Raw genomic sequence first — 17,249 nt, 5'->3', positions numbered from 1 at the left:
AGGTTGACTCTTCCGGAGGGAGGAGTTGAGCCCCAGAAAGAGAAGAGAGAAGGGGCCAGGCCAGAGGTTTAGCACATTTGGGAACAGAGGGCGACTCCGCAGGCTTGACTGGGGAGGATCCCAGATGCCACGCCCAGGGGCGTGGTCACAGGAGCCATTGGTTTGCCAGCAGGGCGGTCGCTGCACATCTGGGTTGGAAGAAACCCAACCCTGGGGCAGTAGGTGAAGCAAAGGAGGGCAAGCGAGGAGGCAGAAAGGGCAACGGGTGAGAGGCGCTGGGGCTGAGCCTGTGGCGACGACAGCGGGGATGCGCTGAGAGATAAAGGAGTCAGGGAGGCATTGCTTTGGAATAGGCTGTCTTCTTCTTCCCACCTGCTCAGCCCTGGAATCCTTTCCTCCCAGGACGGACCGGTTCTGGGGGCTGTGGGGAGCTTCAGCTGGTCTGGAGGTGCCTTCCTGTACCCCCCACATAGGAGCCCCGCCTTCATCAACATGTCTCAGGAGGACGTGGACATGAGGGACTCGTACCTGGGTGAGGCCAGGCTGCGGCTGGGGGACGGGCAGGGGCTGGGGTCGGGGGAAGCCTCCGTGCTGAGGCCTGGCCCCCCCAGGTTACTCGGCAGAGCTGGTCATCTGGAAAGGGGTACAGAGCCTGGTCCTGGGGGCCCCGCGCCATCAGCACACCGGGAAGGCGGTCATCTTCACCCAGATGTCCAGACAGTGGAAGCCGAAGGCTGAAGTCGCAGGGACCCAGGTCGGGTGTGGAAGAGGGTCTCCAGGGGCAGAGGGCGAGGAGATGAAGGGGGCGTGGGGCCCGTGGGGGAGGTGCTAGTGTCTGGGGAGAGGCGGGACCCAGCCCAGAAGGGGGCGCCTCTGGGGGGGGGGGCAGGTGGGGTGACTGCAGGCTCCGCCCTCCAGGTCGGCTGCTACTTTGGGGCCTCCCTCTGCTCCGTGGACGTGAACAGAGATGGCAGCTCCGACCTGGTCCTCATCGGGGCCCCCTATTACTATGAGCAGACCCGGGGGGGCCAGGTGTCCGTGTGCCCCTTGCCCAGGCGGGTGAGTGGCTGCTGAGCCCCGGGCTGGGTGGGGTCTGGGTGTTGGGGCGGGGGGGTTGCCTGGCTTGGGGCCTGACCCTGGTTTCGTCCTGCAGAGGGCTAAGTGGCGGTGCCGGGTCATTCTCCGCGGGGAGCAAGGCCACCCCTGGAGCCGCTTTGGGGCAGCCCTGACAGCGCTGGGGGATGTGAATGGGGACGGGCTGATGGACGTGGCCATCGGGGCCCCGGGGGAGCAGGACAACCGGGGTGCTGTCTACCTGTTTCACGGAACCTCGGAGCTGGGCATCAGCCCCTCCCACAGCCAGGTGAGGGCTCCCTGCTTCCACCTCTCCTGTTCACCTCCTTTCCCCATCTTGGATTTACCTGATGCCACCTCTCATCACCACCTCAGCTGTGACCATTCCCCTCCTCCTTTTAGTGGTTTATTTCCCTGAATTGCACCAGGCATGGCTAAGGACAAATTCTTCTCTCCTTCGGCTCCAAACAGCCTTCAAACTGTGTGAACAGCTTAGTGGTTAAGAGATCCCAGGCCCCACGTCAAATGCCTGCCTAGCTCTGTGAGCTGCGTGGCCTTAGGCACATGACTGACATAGCTTTAGCGTCCTTCTATGAAACAGTAAAGGATGAACGAATTGCATTGGCTGCTGCTTCTTTTTAGAGTATAGCTGATTTACAATGCTGTGTCTATTTCTTCTATTTATTTATTTATGTGTCTTTTTAATGCCAAATCATCGGCATATGGAAGTTCCCAGGCTAGGGGCCCGAACCAAAGCCACAGTCACAGGCCTACACCACAGCCAAAAGCTACGTGGGATCCAAGCTGCGTCTGCGACCTATGCCACAGCTCATGGCAACACCGGATCCTTCACACACTGAGCGAAGCCAGGGATCAAACCCTCATCCTCAGGGATCCTAGTGGGGTTCCTTAACCACTGAGCCACAACGGGAACTCCCAGTGTTGTGTCTATTTCTGCCGTACAGCATAGTGACCCAGTCATACATATGTCTACATTCTTTTTCTCACACTCTCTTCCATCATGTTCTCTGCCCAGAGATTGGACATAGCTCCCCGGGCTGTACCGTAATCCACTGGTTTCTTGTAACAATAATCAATGCGAGCGCTAAGCACGCCATTCCTCAAACATTTAGGGATGAGCATGCAAATAATGAGAAAAAGAATCCATTACACTTTAATTTTGTTACTAACCTACAGCCTCATGATCCTCATTGGACCCCAAGTGCCCCCCTCCCAGCCTGGGACTCTGGGCTCCTCACTTGGCCGGCTCTCCACCCCTCCCCTCTCCTTTTCAACTTCTCCATTCTGTGTCCTTCCCACCTCTGCCTTCTCGAACCTCCCCAGTCCCCTCTTCTTGACTCCCACGTCTTTGTTTTCCCCTCTCTGGCCAGCGGGTCGCAGGCTCCCAGCTCTCCCTCAGTCTCCAGTACTTCGGGCGTTCGCTGAGCGGGGGTCAGGACCTCACCCTGGATGGACTGGTGGACCTGGCCGTGGGGGCCCAGGGACATGTGCTCCTGTTCAGGTGACAGCTCCCCACCTCCCCTCCTTATGTCCGATTCACCAAGCTGCCCCCTCCTCTGTTCCCCTTCCGGGACCAGAGGCCAGTCCTCAGCCCCTGTGTGCACCCCCAGGAGCCGGCCGGTGCTAACCGTGGACGTGGCTATGAGATTCCTGCCTCCGGAGGTGGCATCCCAGAACTGGGAACAGCTGCCCATTGCCCTGAATGCCACAGTCTGTCTCACCATCCACAGAAGCTCCAAGGACCAGCTGCGTGAGTCTCTTCCAGGGAGACCCAGACCCTCACCCCGCTAGAGGTCCCCAGCCCTGTCCTCAGGACAGACGGGTCCAGGCACCCAAACTGGACCATCCACCCAGCTGCCCTTCTCCCTCTCTCTTCCCACACCCAGGTCTCTGGGTTCTGTCTCAGGAGACACCTGAGGTCTGCCCCTTCCTCTCCACCGCCCCAGCCGGGCCCTCCTTCCTGCCCACTTTGAACTCCGTCCACGGCTATTCTTGTGCCTCTCCATAGAGAACGGCAGCGATTGGTCCTAAACACTGCTTAACACCCCTGGCCCACCCCCTTCTTGCATTTATAAAGACCCACAATGCCCTGCTGTGGGGGCCTCTCCAGCCTCTCCTCATTTCCCTTCCCTTGCTCCATACACTTTTTTTTTTTTTTTTGGCAATGCCCACAGCATGTGGAAGTCCCCCGGCCAGGGATGGAACCTGAGTCACAACAGTGACAATGCCAGATCCTTAACCTCATTGAGCCACCAGGGAACTCAACTGCTCCGTACTTTTTTTTTTTTTTTTTTTGTCTTCTTATGGCCGAACCCACAGCATAGGGGTTCCCAGGCCAGGGGCGAATCGGAGCTGTAGCTGCTGCTGCCTGATGCCACAGCAACGCAGGATCCGAGCCGTGTCTGTGACCTACACTACAGTTCACAGCAAGGCCAGATTTTTAATCCACTGAGCGGGGTCAGGGATCAAATCCGAGTCCTCATGGATACTAGTCAGATTCATTTCCACTGAGCCACAACGGGAACTCCCTCCATACACCTCCAGCCTCCCTCTCCCTTCTGATCTTTTATTTATTTTATTTTGGTCTTTTTTAGGGCCACACATATGGACGTTCTCGGGCTAGGGGTCCAGTCGGAGCTGTAGCCACCAGCCTACACCACAGCCACAGCAACGTGGGATCCTTTAACCCACTGAGTGAGGCCATGGATCCAACCCGCATCCTCATGGATACTAGCTGGGTTTGTTACCGTTGAGCCACAACGGGAATGCCTTGCTACAGTCCTTTTCTTTTTTTATGTATTTCTTTTTTTATGATTTTTATTTTTTCCATTATAGTTGATTTACAGTGTTCTGTCTCCCTTCTGATCGTAGCCCCTGTTCCCAGTCTGGGCTTTCTCCCTCCCACTCCCCGCCTGACACCTGCCCATCCTCCAGGTCGGATGGAACTCAGATAGAACCCATCCAGGAAGGCATCCCTGCCCCCCAGGTTGAGTTAGCAAGCCCCCCTTGGTACCCCCTGAGGGTCCCGCCCTTGCGAGGGTCGTGCCATGATGTCATGTCCTGTGTGCTGGTCTCTGCTTCTAGACTGTGTGCTTACGGGGGCTGGGACCTTATTTCTCCACCTTCTCCACATGCATCGCCAGCACCTGGTACACAGCTCAGGGCTCACAGCAAGCCCCAGGCAAGTCTCTACTGTGGGAAAAACCGGAAACAGAACAGTCGAGTTTCTCTTTAACGTTCTGTCTTCCGTCCCCGCTTCCGCTTCAGGTGACGTCCAGAGCTCCGTCAGGTACGATCTGGCCTTGGACCCAGGCCGTCTGATTCCTCGTGCTGTGTTTGCTGAGACCCAGAACTGGACTCTGACTCAAAGAAAAACCCTGGCACTGGGAGAGCACTGTGAAACCCTGAAGCTGCTTTTACCAGTGAGGACTTTGGTGTCTGGAAGAGGGACTGGGGGTAGGGGGAGCTCTAGGCGAGCCTCTGGCATCTCCCATCCCTGATGAGGGAGGAAGGGCGGGGAGCCTGGGGCTCCGGGCCACAGTGGGAGGTCGGGGGATGATGCTGGGGCCAGGGAGCCTGGCTCCACAGCTTGAACAAGGTGCTTCTGGACGATGGGAATGGAGGCAGTGAAGGAGAAGCCCCAGTGGTAGCAAGAGTTCCTGAAAACGCCTTCTCCCTCAGAACTCCGTGGAGGACGTGGTGAACCCCATTATACTGCGACTCAACTTCTCCCTGGTGGGGGAGCCCATCCCCTCATCGCGGAACCTTCGCCCTGTGCTGGCCGTGGGCTCACAGGACCTCTTCACGGCTTCTGTGAGTCTTCTGAGGATGTCCAGGGATGCGCTGACTTTGGCTGTGTCTCCACGTGCTTAGGAACCTACATGGCTCCCAGCTGCCCAGCAACGATATCAAATCTAAGAGGCTTCCTCCCAGTTGCCTGCCCAGCTTGGATCCCAGCTGGGGCTCCACGTCACGCCAACACGCACCCTCTGGTCCTCATTCCCGAAGTCCCTTCCCAGCTTTTCTCCTCTCTACCTCTGTGCCTTGGGCCATGTCCTCTCTCTTATGTGGTGAACATCTCCTCCTCTCCACCTCCAAGATCTCCTCTTACCTCCAAAGCCCCAGTCTTATCTCCCCGCTTTTGAATACCACACTTGGCATCTGTCACTTCTCCTCTGACCTTCTGTTGCATCAGGGTGAAACCAAGCCAAAAATCACACGACTGGAGTCACAGCCATCCGCGTCTGCTTCTGTGATCTCTTGGAATTGTAGGTTCCTTGAGTGCAAGAACCAGATCTACTCACCTTTCCTAACCTGCAACCTGCCCCGTTACTGACAACTAATCACGTTCATGTTCCAGCGTGGGTTGGATTTGATTCCTCAACTAAACTTCATGTTCCTTGAAGCCAAGGATCTTGTCTTATCTTTTTTTTATATATTCGAACTGCCCGCCCCCATTGCCCCACTCCTTGCCAGCATCTAGCGTGGCGGCGCTGGGTGCAAGGTGGATGCTCAGTAATAGGCAGTGTTGATGAGGGCTCCTAAGGATGGAATTGAGTTGGCGTAAGATATGGATGGGAAACAGACCTCCTGTTTTGCTGCAGCTCCCCTTTGAGAAGAACTGTGGGCAAGATCACCTGTGTGAAGGGGACCTGAGTGTCAACCTCAGCTTCTCAGGGTGAGTTCTCTCTCCTCTCCCATCCAGACGCTCAAGCTTTTGAGTGTCCCATCCTCACAGGATGAGAAGGCCACGCGTTTCCCTTTGGCTCTTGTTCTAACGAAGAATGCTTTCGATGGGAAGGTTATCAGCCCAGAGCTGAGTTCCCAGAGCCCTGCCCCTGCCCCTGCCCCTGATTCAGGTCCAGCCTATTTCCTGTGGAAACTTTCTCCAGGGCAGCCTTGTCCTTCCTTGTTCAGCCTGCAGACCCTGGTGGTGGGGAGCACCCTGGAGCTCAATATGACAGTGACTGTGTGGAATGAGGGCGAAGATTCCTACCAAACGGTGATCAGCTTCTACTATCCAGCAGGGCTGTCCTATCGGCGAGTGATAGGAATCCAGGTAAACAGTACCCTTGAGCTCTAGTGCCTGGGACCTCCTCTGCCTTGAGTTATAGCACCTTCCTTTGAATTCTTCTATGTTGAAATACAAACACACACAAGCGCATGAGGCGTATGTATAGTTTAATGAATAATATTAAGCAAAAGTCTAGGTAATTAATATTTGGGTCAAGGGAGTTCCGTCGTGGCAGTGGTTAATGAATCCAACTAGGAACCATGAGGTTGTGGGTTCGATCCCTGGCCTTGCTCAGTGGGTTAAGGACCCAGCGTTGCCGTGAGCTGTGGTGTAGGTCACAGATGCTGCTCAGATCCCGTGCTGCTGTGGCTCTGGCGTAGGCCGGTGGCTACAGCACTGATTGGACCCCTAGCCTGGGAACCTCCATATGCCACAGGAGTGGCCCTAGAAAAGGCAAAAAGACCAAAAAAAAAAAAATTAATATTTGGGTCAAGAAATAAAGGACTGCTAGTACCTCCAGAAGCCCTTTCAATCTGTGCCTTTCTTCGTCATAATCTCACACTCTCCCTGAAGGCAGTCACTATTCTGACTTTGTGATAATTAGTACCTTGTATTTCTTTATTCCTAGATAATACTGTTGGGTTTTGTCAGTATGTGCATGGAAACATGTCATATGTTCCTTTTTTCCTGCAATTTTTTTTTTTTTTGGGTCTTTTTGTCTTTTTAGGGCTGCACCTGCGGCATATGGAGGTTCCCAGGCTAGGGGTCGAATCAGAGCTGTAGCTGCCAGCCTACACCAGAGCCACAGCAACGCGGGATCCGAGCCGCGTCTGCGACCTACACCACAGCTCACAGCAACACCGGATCCTTAACCCACTGAGCAAGGCCAGGGATCAAACTGCAACCTCATAGTTCCTAGTCAGATTTGTTTCCGCTACGCCACAACAGGAACTCCTTTCCTGCAATTTTTTTAAGGCCACACCCATGGCATACGGAAGTTCCCAGGCCAGGGACTGAATGAAATCCGAGCCACAGCTGTGGCCTACACCACAGTTGTGGCAACGCTGGTTCCTTTAACTCACTATGCCAGGCCAGGGATCAAATCTGCTCCTCCACAGTGACCTGAGCTGGTTGGATTCTTAACACACTGTGCCACAGTGGGAACTCCCTCCTGCAATTTTGAAAGTATGGTTGATTTACAATATTATATTAGTTTCAGGTGTACAACACAGTGATTCAATATTTTATAGATTATACTCCATTTTAAATGATTATAAAATATTGACCGTATTCCCTGTGCTGTGTAGTATACTCTCATATCATATTTATTTCATATGTAGTTTGTACCTCTTAACCCCAAATGAATCTTGCCCCCTCCCCATTCTTCTCTCCACTGGTAACCACTAGTTTGTACTCCAGATCTGTGAGTGTTTCAGCCTTGTTAGTAGGTTCTGGTTGGTTATCTATTTTTATTTTATTTTTTTGAGAGATGTACAGACACTGCAACCATTACCTGAGTTGTGATAATGAACATACCTCTTACCCCAATAACATCCCTGTACGCTTTGTCTGTTTTTTGTCTTATATATGTACGCACCGTGGCACATGGAGGTTCCCAGGCTAGGGGTCTAATCGGAGCTACAGCGGCCAGCCTACACCACAGCCACACAACGTCAGATCCTTAACCCACTGAGCGAGGCCAGGGATCGAACCTGCAACCTCATGGTTCCTAGTCGGATTCATTTCCACTGCACCATGATAGGAGCTCCTGGTTATCTATTTTATCTATGTGGTGTGTATATGTTAATCCTAAACTCCTAGTTATCCTTCTTCCCACCCCTCTTCCCCCATCTCTCTTATTTTTCTGTTGACTTGTCTATCTTTTTCTTCTGCATCATAAGAGCTCTTTACATATTCTGGTTACTAGTCCTTTTCCAGTTATATGTGTTCAAATATCTTTTCTAATCCTTTTGCTTGTTTTTTTCAGTCTCTCTGTAGTGTCTTTTACTGAATGGATAGTCTTAATTTGATTGTGGCTGATTTTTATTGAACATTTCTTTTCTATTTAGTGTGTTATGTGTGTATCATTTTAAGAAATAGTTCCCTGGTCAGAGTTCCCGAGTTCCCATCGTGACTCAGTGGTTAACAAATCTGACTAGGAACCATGAGGTTTTGAGTTCGATCGCTGGCCTTGCTCAGTGGGTTAATGATCCGGCGTTGCCATGAGTTGTGGTGTAGGTTGCAGACATGGCTCAGATCCCGTGTTGCTGTGGCTCTGGTGTAGGCTGGTGGCTACAGCTCCGATTAGACCCCTAGCCTGGGAACCTCCATATGCTGCAGGAGCGTCCCTAGGAAAAAAAAAAAAAAAAAAATTCCCCCACATTATCTTCTAAAAGATTGATCATTTTGGAGTTCCCATTGTGGTTAGTGGTAATGAACCTGACTAGTATCCATGAGGATGTGGGCTTGATCCCTGGCCCTGCTGAGTGAGTTAAGGATCTGGGGTTGCCATGAGCTGTGGTGTAGGCGGGAAGCTGCAGCTCTGATTCAACCCTTAGCCCACGAGCTTCCACATGCCTCCGGTGCAGCCCTAAAAATTAAAAAAAAAAAAAAAAAAAAAAAGATTTATCATTTTGCCTTTTCACATTTAAGTCTTTAATCTAGTTGGGATTCTAATGTATGGAGTGAGGTAGAGATCCAGTGTTTGTTTGTATGGGCCAACTTTCCCAGGACCATTTACTGAAAACACTGTCATCTTCCCTACTGCTTGTCAATGCCACCACTGTTACATATCAAGCTCATATAGGCATGTGGGTAAGTTTTTAAAAATTCACTCCCCTCCTCTGGAAGCAACCCCCGCAGCGTCCCCTGCGCCTGGCATGTGAGGCGGTGACCAGTGAGAACAAGAGCCTGAGGAGCAGCAGCTGTAGCATCAACCACCCCATCTTCCAAGGGGGCATTAAGGTTGGTATTGCCCACTTAATGCCAGTCCTTGTCACTCTTCTCCCTTGTCCTGATCTGTTTCTTTCCCTTGCTCTGCCATAGCCTTTCCTATCCCCATCCCTTCTTTCTTCCTCCCTCAGGGCACCTTTATAGTCACATTTGATGTCTCCTATAAGGCCACTCTGGGAGACAGGTTGCTTCTGAGGGCCAATGTAAGCAGGTGAGCCCAGGCCAGGTATGGTGTGTCCCTCACCCTCCCCGCCTCCTGCCCCAGCCAGGAATCCTTTCCTGGATTCCTCCCCAACCAGGTGCCCCCTTCTCTCTCCAGTGAAAATAATAAGCCTACAGCCAACAAGACTACCTCCCAGTTGGAGCTCCCAGTGAAATATGCTATCTACACGGTCATCAGCAGGTACTTAATCCCTTGGCCCTTACTCTAAGTCTACTATCTAAGCCTAGAGTACAACAGCCTGCCTTTTTTTTTTTTTTTTTTTTTTGGCCCATTTGTGGCATGTAGAAGCTCGGGGGCCTGGGATCAAACCCTCACCACAGCAGCAACAATACTGGATCCTTCACCTGATGAGCTACCAGGGAACTCTCAGTCTGCTCTTTTCAGGATGGGTAGCCAAGCTAGCCCCTCTGATTCCTCACATGGGAATTTTTTTTTTTAATTAAAGTATTTTGATTTATAGCATTGTGCCAATTTCTGCTGTACAGCAAAGTGGCACAGTCATACATATAAATACATTCCCTTATATTCCTTCCATCATGGTTTATCCCAAGAGACTGGATATAGTTCCCTGTGCTGTACAGTAGGACCGCATCGCTTATCCATTCTAAATGGAATAGTTTGCATCTACTAACCCCAAACTCCCAGTCCATCCCACTCCCTCCCCCTTCCCCTTTGGCAACAAGTTGGTTCTCCATGTCTGTGAGTCAGTTTCTGTTTTGTAGATAGGTTCATTTGGGACATGTTTTAGATTCCACATATCAGTGATGTCATGTGGTATTTATCCTGCTCTTTCTCACTTACTTCACTCAATATGAGAATCTCTGGTCATATCCATGTGGCTGCAAATGGCATTATTTCATTCTTTTTTATGGCTGAGTAGTATTTCATTGTCTATATGACCACATCTTCTTAATCCATTCATCTGTTGGTTGTTTCCATGTCTTGGCTGTTGTGTTGTGAGCCACATGGGAAGTCTGAGTCTTGGCTATTGTGAATAGTGCTGCTTGGAACATACAGGTGCATGCATCTTTTTGAATTGTAGTTTCGTCTAGATACATGCTCAGGAGTGGGAATGCTGATCATACAGTAGTTCTATATTGAGTGTTCTGAGGAACCTCCATACTGTTCTCCATAGTGGTTGTATCAATTTACATTTCCACCCTCACATGGGAATTCTTTTTTTTTTTTTTTTTTCCCCACTGTACAGCAAGGGGGTCAGGTTATCCTTACATGTATACATTACAATTACATTTTTCCCCCAGCCTTTCTTCTGTTGCAACCACATGGGAATTCTTGTGAGCAACCACACATTTATGCCATAATACCATACCCCATAACTCCTGGTCCTTCTCTGATGAAGCGCCCTGCTAGTGGGACACATATATCTTGCCACCACCCAGCATCCCCTCCTCTCTCTCCAAGATGCAGGCTCCCTTTAACATGAAGCCAATGCTGTCCTTTGTGCTAAACACGAATGTGCTGAATTGAAATTATTAGATTAATAAGACTGAGGCTTTTCTGAGCACTTTGTAGTGGTTGAGTTTGTCCCCAGCAGGATATGGTCTGTCACCACACAGAGCAGGGAAAAGGTCAGGTTTTCACAAAACTCAGAGGAGAGCAGAAATGTGAGAAACTGCTGGCAAGGCCTAGGCAAGCCACAGGAAAGGGGAGGGGAGGGCTGTGCGCTGGGTCCTGGAGGTGGGGGAGGGAGTGGGGCGGGCCAGGATGGGGACACACAAGAAGCCCCACCCACCTGGCTGTTTCCCAGAGGTTTTAGAGTTGATCGGAAAGCTTAAAATATTGTCGTAGGGTGTTCCCATCGTGGCTCAGTGGTAGTGAACCCGACCGTATCCATGAGGATGTGGGTTCAATCCCAGGCCTCGCTCAGTGGGTTAAGGATCCAGCGTTGCTGTGAGCTGTGGTGTAGGTCACAGACAAGGCTCAGATCTACAGCTCTGATTGGACCCCTAGTGTGGGAACTTCCATACGCTATGGGTGCAGTCCTGAAAAAACAAACAAATATATATGTATATGTATTTTCATGGGTCAGAGTTTGCTGCTGATGTGCCAATTTTTAGGGAACTAGAGAAGGGGGTCACAGGTCATTGCCCTTCCAAACTCCACATGTGAATTTCCCCTTTTGTCCATGGGAAAACACTGAAACTCATTAGCTTCCAGTTCCACGTACTTATGATAGGCCAGGCATCATTTTAAGTACTTTACATGTATTTGCATTCATTTACCCCTCCTGTTAGCTCTTACAGTTATTGTTCTAGCCCTTTTCGCCAACACAGAAAGTCCAGAGGTTGAATGACTTAACCTCTGTCATTCAGCTGGTAAGTGACAGGACCAGGAATCAGACCCAGATGGTCCGGCTCCAGAGCTGTGCCCATGGCCATAGATGACATGTCTCTCCAAGGAATGGCGAAGCGGAGGGATTTACTCAAATTTGAAAAGAGGTTTAGAACTGGAAGATGTTAAGGTGAGAAAACTGAAGCAGAGAGAGAAAAGGGTGGAATAGGGAGCAAAGAGGAAGGCTAGCACACTAAGAAAAAATAGATTTTAACATTCTTGGCACTGCTACAAACCTCATCACAAGTCCAGTGCATGGAGTTCCCACTGTGGCTCTGCAGGTTAAGGACCCGACTAGTATCCATGAGGATGCAGGTTTGATTCCTGGCCTCACTCGGTGACGTTGCCACAAAGTGTGGTGTAGGCTGCAGGTGCGGCTCGAATCTGGTGTTGATGTGAGCTCTGATTCGACCCCTAGCCTGGAAACTTCCATATGTTGCAGGTTCGGCCCTATGAAGCTTAAAAAGAAAGGAAAAGAAAAGTCTCTTACAGGCACTCTTATTAGCTTCTCCATTTTCAAGAGGGAAAAACTACTGGGGTCCAGGGAGGTTAAGGAATGTGCCTTAAGTTACTCGCGTACCTGAGGTGGGAGCCCAGGTGGTCTGACTCCAGAGCCCACACACTCAATCATCAAGCTGATAGTCACAAGCCTGGGAAAAGTCAGGGGGTGGGCTGCTTTGGGGGCTGGCCTGGCTTCTAGACGCTGGTTACTGGTGAAACATGCAGGTCCCTCTGCCTGTTTGCCTGAATTCTCTGAGCCCTTAGGTGTTAAGCTCTGGGAAGGGAGGGATGATAGCTTGTTAAGAGTGGGGTCAAGCACACGGCCTGGGACATGGTAAATGTTTACTGAAGGAGGCCCTGGGTGGATGGATGGATGGACAGGAAGCCACCTGCAGCCTGGAACATTTATGTCCACTCCATGGGCTTATGTTCACACACCATCTTCCCTCACATCTACTTAACTGCCCCAGGATAGCCACGTCTATTTTCTTTACCCCATCATGGGAGGGCTTGCACCCCATCTTTTACTGAGTGTTCCAGGCTGTGCTTCCTTCAAGTGCCCTTAGGTTTATCTGCTCTGGCAGCTGCCCCTGCAAGCATGATGGGAGGTCTACTAGAGAAAGCACAGGGAAGGCCTTTCTTCTATGGGAAATTTTTTTTTTTTTTTTTTTTAGGGCTGAACGTGCAGTGTATGGAGGTTCCCAGACTAGGAGTCAAACAGGCCTACGATACAGCCACAGCAATGGCAGGATTGAAGCTGCGTCTGCAACCTACACCACAGCTCATGGTGATGCCAGATCCTTAGCCCACTGAGCGCGGCCAGGGATCGAACCTGAGTCCTCATGGAGACTAGTCGGGTTCATTACTGCTGAGCCACCACAGGAACTCCATAGGCGAAATATTTTGTGTTGAGCCTTTAAGTGGAAATTTCCAGAAAGGGAGTGGGTAAGGACATTCAAAGCAGGACAAAAACAAAAAACAAAAAAGATCTTGTGCAAAGTCACAGGGCTAGGAAAGAGCAGGGGACTCAAGGGCCAAGCTACCATCCTGGGTGGCCAGGCAAAGGTCATGGAAGGGGAGGAGCTGAAGCTGAGGCCACACAGGCACGTGGAGCCATCGTGACTCCCCTGGGGCGTATCCTGGGTCCAACCGAGCCCTCGGCATTGGGCTGGGGTGCGACTGAGGGTGGTCCCACGGCTGTTTTGCACCAACAAGCCCGCTCTCTCTCTGCAGGCAGGAAGAATCTACAAAATACTTCAATTTTTCAGTCTATGACAAGAAGAGCAAAAAAGCAGCTGAGCATCGATACCGTGTGAGAGGCCAGGGGGGATCAAAATTGTCCTGCCCCTGGCGGGGAAGCTGGTGGGGGAGATGGAGAGGGGCCGGGGGCTGGAGGAGGAAAGGGGAGGAGTTGGGGGTGCTCTGGGGCCCACAGTGACTTTCTTTCTCAATTTTCTGCAGGTGAATAACCTGAGTCAGCGAAGTCTGGCCATCAGCGTTCATTTCCGGGTCCCCGTCCGGCTGAACGGTGTGGCTGTGTGGGATGTGGCCATGGTGGCCCCTTCACAGGTGCCACCTGCCTCCCTTCCCCGTCCAGGGTCCGACCCCACAGTGCCTCACACCCTCTTACCAGGGAACCGCTGAGTATTCTGTGGTTTTTTTTCTCTCTCTCCCTAGAGTCTCCCCTGTGTGTCAGAGAGGGAACCTCCCCAGCATCCTGCCTTCCAGACCCAGATGCCAGGGACCTCCGTGCTGGTGAGAAAGGCCCTGGACTCCCATTGCAGGACCAGCCGCACCCTGAGGGATCCAGGAAGACGCTGCTAGGTGGCGGCGACATATTCATGTGCTGCGATTCTGCCTCTCTTGAATCTGACAGATTTTCTCGTGATGCCTGTTTTTTTTTTTTAGTGTCGCACCTGGGGCAGAGGGAAGATCCCAGGCTAGGGGTCAAGTCGGAGCCACAGCTGCTGGCCTCCACCACAGCCACAGCTATGCCAGATGCTTATTAACCCACTGAGCGAGGCCAGGGATTGAACCTGCATCCTCATGGATACTAGTTGGGTTCTTAACCCACTGAGCCACAACGGGAACTCCCTTGGTTCCTCCTTAAATGAAAACCCACCTCAACTTCATTCCTCTCCCGCCCCCAGAACTGCTCCATGGCCGACTGCCTGAGGTTCCGCTGTGACGTCCCCTCCTTCGGCGTCCAGGAGGAACTTGACTTCAGCCTGAGGGGCAACCTCAGCTTTGACTGGATCAGCCAGGTGCGTGGGCCCAACAGCAGAGCCCCTTCCCAGACTCAGGGGGGCCCGAGGTGGTGCCTGGGTCCCCTCCAGCCGGGCTTCCCTCTGACCCCGCGTCCTCTCCAGCCTCGCTCTCGGCTCTCCGCCCCCCCCTTCTCTTCCGCAGACGGCGCAGAAGAAGGTGCTGGTCGTGAGCGTGGCCGAAATCACCTTTGACAGATCCGTGTATTCCCAGCTTCCAGGACAGGAGGCGTTTTTGAGAGCCCAGGTAGTGACCGTGTGATGGGCAGCGGCCGGGCTGGGCAGAGAGCTCCCGCTGCCAAATCTGGGCTGCGGGGTGGGGGGCTTGCGAGCCTGGACAGTGGAAGGGCGGAGGTCCCTGGGCAGGACGCAGGTCCCTGAGCCCATGAGAGCCTCTTTGTGGCGCCCCTGGGAGCCGGGCCGAGGGAGGAGGGGAGGGCGTGAAAGGCTGGAGGAACCGGGAGGGGTCCGGGACAGCAAAGGCCTGAGAGCTTCCGATCCCCCATCAGATGGAGATGGTGCTGGAAGAGTATGAGGTCCATAACCCCGTCCCCCTGATTGTGGGCAGCTCCGTGGGAGGACTGCTGCTGCTGGTTCTCATCACAGCCGTGCTGTACAAGGTGAGTGTTTCACCCCACGCCTGACGCCGCCACCATCCAGCCCCTGCCCCCATATAGACAGGATGGAACAGCAGGGAGAACTCCAGACAATGGAGTCGGGCAGGTCTGGGGACATATTTTGGCTCTTATTGACCGTTTAACGTCAGGCAAGTTGCTCAGCCTCTCTGAGCCTGTTTCTTTATTTTTAAAATCGGGATAATGCCCACATCACATCCTGGCTGAAATGGGCAGGCACGAAGCCGGTGTAGGCAGAATTTATGCTTTTCTGCTGTGGACTGTGTGTGTAACCACTGAGCTTGGTTCAGTAGATAATACATAATAGCTGTTGCTCACCTAAGTGATCTGGCACAGAAATACAAGTCAGCTTAGTTCCCTTCTCCGTCTCAACTTGTTCCTGTGCCCAGCTTTCTACCTGCCCTCTTAGCCAGATGTTCGGATTTATTTCCCCTCACAGTGTGGCTTCTTCAAACGCCAATACAAAGAAATGATGGGTAACCAGCCTCAAGACGCTGCCACACTCAGTGGGGAGGATTTCAGCAGTGAAGCCCCCAATTAACCTTCGTCCTAGTAATCCACTTTCCCATTTATCTCCGCTCCCACGGGCTCATCCTGGCTTAACCTACAAATCGACTTCCGTGGGAATAACGTCTGCATAGATCTGGGCTGGCCTAGAGCAGCTCAACCAGGTACTCAGTCAGGTGAAAGATTTTTACATTTTTACACATCTGCAAACAGACTTCTTCAGTGATGACCTACTTTTTACAGAAGCCGGCACAATGCCAGCATGAACTCTCATTTATACAGGAATTGTCCCATTAAATGAGGGTGTTTATAACACGATTTCCTTGGATGAAAGAGCTCTAATCCAGGGACCTGAATGCTGTTTTAGTAAGACTGGGGCTGGGGATAAGAAGACCTGCTTGTGGGTAGAAAATGTTCTCTCAGAGTTCCCGTTGTGGCTCAGCGGTAATGAACCTGACTAGTATCCATGAGGACGTGGGTTCCATCCCTGGCCTCGATCAGTGGGTTAAGGATCCTGCATTGCCGTGAGCTGTGGTGTAGGCCGAAGACTCGGCTTGGATCCTGCATGGCTGTGGCCGTGGTGTAGGCCGGCAGCTGTAGCTCCAATTCAACCCCTAGCCTGGGAACCTCCATATGCCTCGGATGCAACCCTAAAAGGAAAAAAGAACTCATGTTGCAACAGAGCAAAGGGTGGGGAAAAAAAAAATGTAATGTATACACGTAAGGATAACTTGATCCCCTTGCTGTACAGTGGGAAAATAAAAAGAAAAGAAAAAAGAAAGTGTTCTCTCACCTCCTCAGGTGACTGAGGGCTGTAAGCATCTCTTCTTAATGGTGCTGTGAGTAGAGTTGGGAGAGGAAGCCAAAAGAAGTGGGGGGTGTGTGTGTGTTGGTCATGGGTTCCAGCTCAGGTTTCAGGCTTCTTGGGAATGGCAAGTGACTAACTGTCCTAGGGGGGGAATGAAATGTCCAGAGAGTGTTTAAACCAACACACCCCTTGAATGGGGTCCCCAGAAGCCGGGAGGACCAGGCTTCCAGAAAGGGAGCATCTAGTTCCCCCCAAATAATACAGAAGACCCACTGAAGGTGCTCAGAGAGAATGACGGAAACATTCCAAGTCCAGAATGAGGTCATGAAGCCGCACACACAAGGCTGCAGACCCGCCATTTGAAATCACTGTTGTCTCCAGACACCTGGAATTCACAGAGGCCCTCAAGGTGTGTCAGGTAAAAAGTGGTATACTTCAGCGTCTGCAGCCCTGAGCCTCCAATGAGCTGCCTGAATTTAAGCCATTTACTCTGTGAGAATCTCAGATTCCTCCTCTGGGGAAGGGGGAACCATTTACCTTGTTCTCCGAGTTACTGTGAGAATTCAAGAGTATACACAAGTCCTTTACAGCCTGGAGCCCTAATTTTTTCTTTTTTACTGCAGCACCTGCAGCATATGAAAGTTCCCAGACTAGGGGTCAAATAGGAGCTGCGGCTGCCGGAAGGACAGATCCCAGCAGCATCTGCTACCTATGCTGGAGCTTGGAGCAACACGGGATCCTTAACCCACTGAGTGAGGCCAGGGATCAAATCGCATCCTCATTGACCCTATGTCAGGTTCTCAACCTACTGAGCCACAATGGGAACTCCGTAGAGCCCCAATTATTAATAGACGAGAGAGAAGCAGCCATCGCCTACCTGTCCATAGAAGACGTGCCC

At 51.8% G+C, this 17,249-nt stretch overlaps 1 protein-coding gene across 2 annotated transcripts in view; it reads left to right on the top strand.

Moving 5' to 3' along the window:
* The window catches only part of ITGAD (integrin subunit alpha D), a 36,573-nt gene extending 20,249 nt beyond the window's left edge, over window positions 1-16,324 (top strand). For both annotated transcript variants that reach the window (XM_021086386.2, XM_085016898.1), the window contains 20 exons: window positions 403-532; window positions 612-754; window positions 919-1,059; window positions 1,154-1,363; window positions 2,466-2,596; window positions 2,706-2,845; window positions 4,363-4,517; window positions 4,777-4,908; window positions 5,700-5,773; window positions 6,013-6,154; window positions 8,960-9,073; window positions 9,193-9,272; window positions 9,381-9,464; window positions 13,371-13,449; window positions 13,599-13,706; window positions 13,815-13,892; window positions 14,288-14,401; window positions 14,547-14,648; window positions 14,911-15,021; window positions 15,476-16,324. In XM_021086386.2, coding sequence (XP_020942045.2) covers window positions 403-532; window positions 612-754; window positions 919-1,059; window positions 1,154-1,363; window positions 2,466-2,596; window positions 2,706-2,845; window positions 4,363-4,517; window positions 4,777-4,908; window positions 5,700-5,773; window positions 6,013-6,154; window positions 8,960-9,073; window positions 9,193-9,272; window positions 9,381-9,464; window positions 13,371-13,449; window positions 13,599-13,706; window positions 13,815-13,892; window positions 14,288-14,401; window positions 14,547-14,648; window positions 14,911-15,021; window positions 15,476-15,577 — 2,370 coding nt within the window. In that variant the 3' untranslated portion in view covers window positions 15,578-16,324. The remainder of the gene's footprint in view (window positions 1-402; window positions 533-611; window positions 755-918; window positions 1,060-1,153; window positions 1,364-2,465; window positions 2,597-2,705; window positions 2,846-4,362; window positions 4,518-4,776; window positions 4,909-5,699; window positions 5,774-6,012; window positions 6,155-8,959; window positions 9,074-9,192; window positions 9,273-9,380; window positions 9,465-13,370; window positions 13,450-13,598; window positions 13,707-13,814; window positions 13,893-14,287; window positions 14,402-14,546; window positions 14,649-14,910; window positions 15,022-15,475) is intronic.
* The last annotated feature ends 925 nt before the right edge of the window (window positions 16,325-17,249 follow it).

This window comes from Sus scrofa, chromosome 3 (assembly GCF_054392235.1).
Source record: "Sus scrofa isolate SSC_HxYL_T2T_F1_AM1 chromosome 3, Sscrofa_HxYL_maternal_Yorkshire_Landrace_v2.0, whole genome shotgun sequence".
NCBI classification, from domain to species: domain Eukaryota; kingdom Metazoa; phylum Chordata; class Mammalia; order Artiodactyla; family Suidae; genus Sus; species Sus scrofa.
The sequence above is the reverse complement of the archived record's forward strand: the minus strand, read 5'-3'. Positions and strand labels throughout refer to the sequence as shown.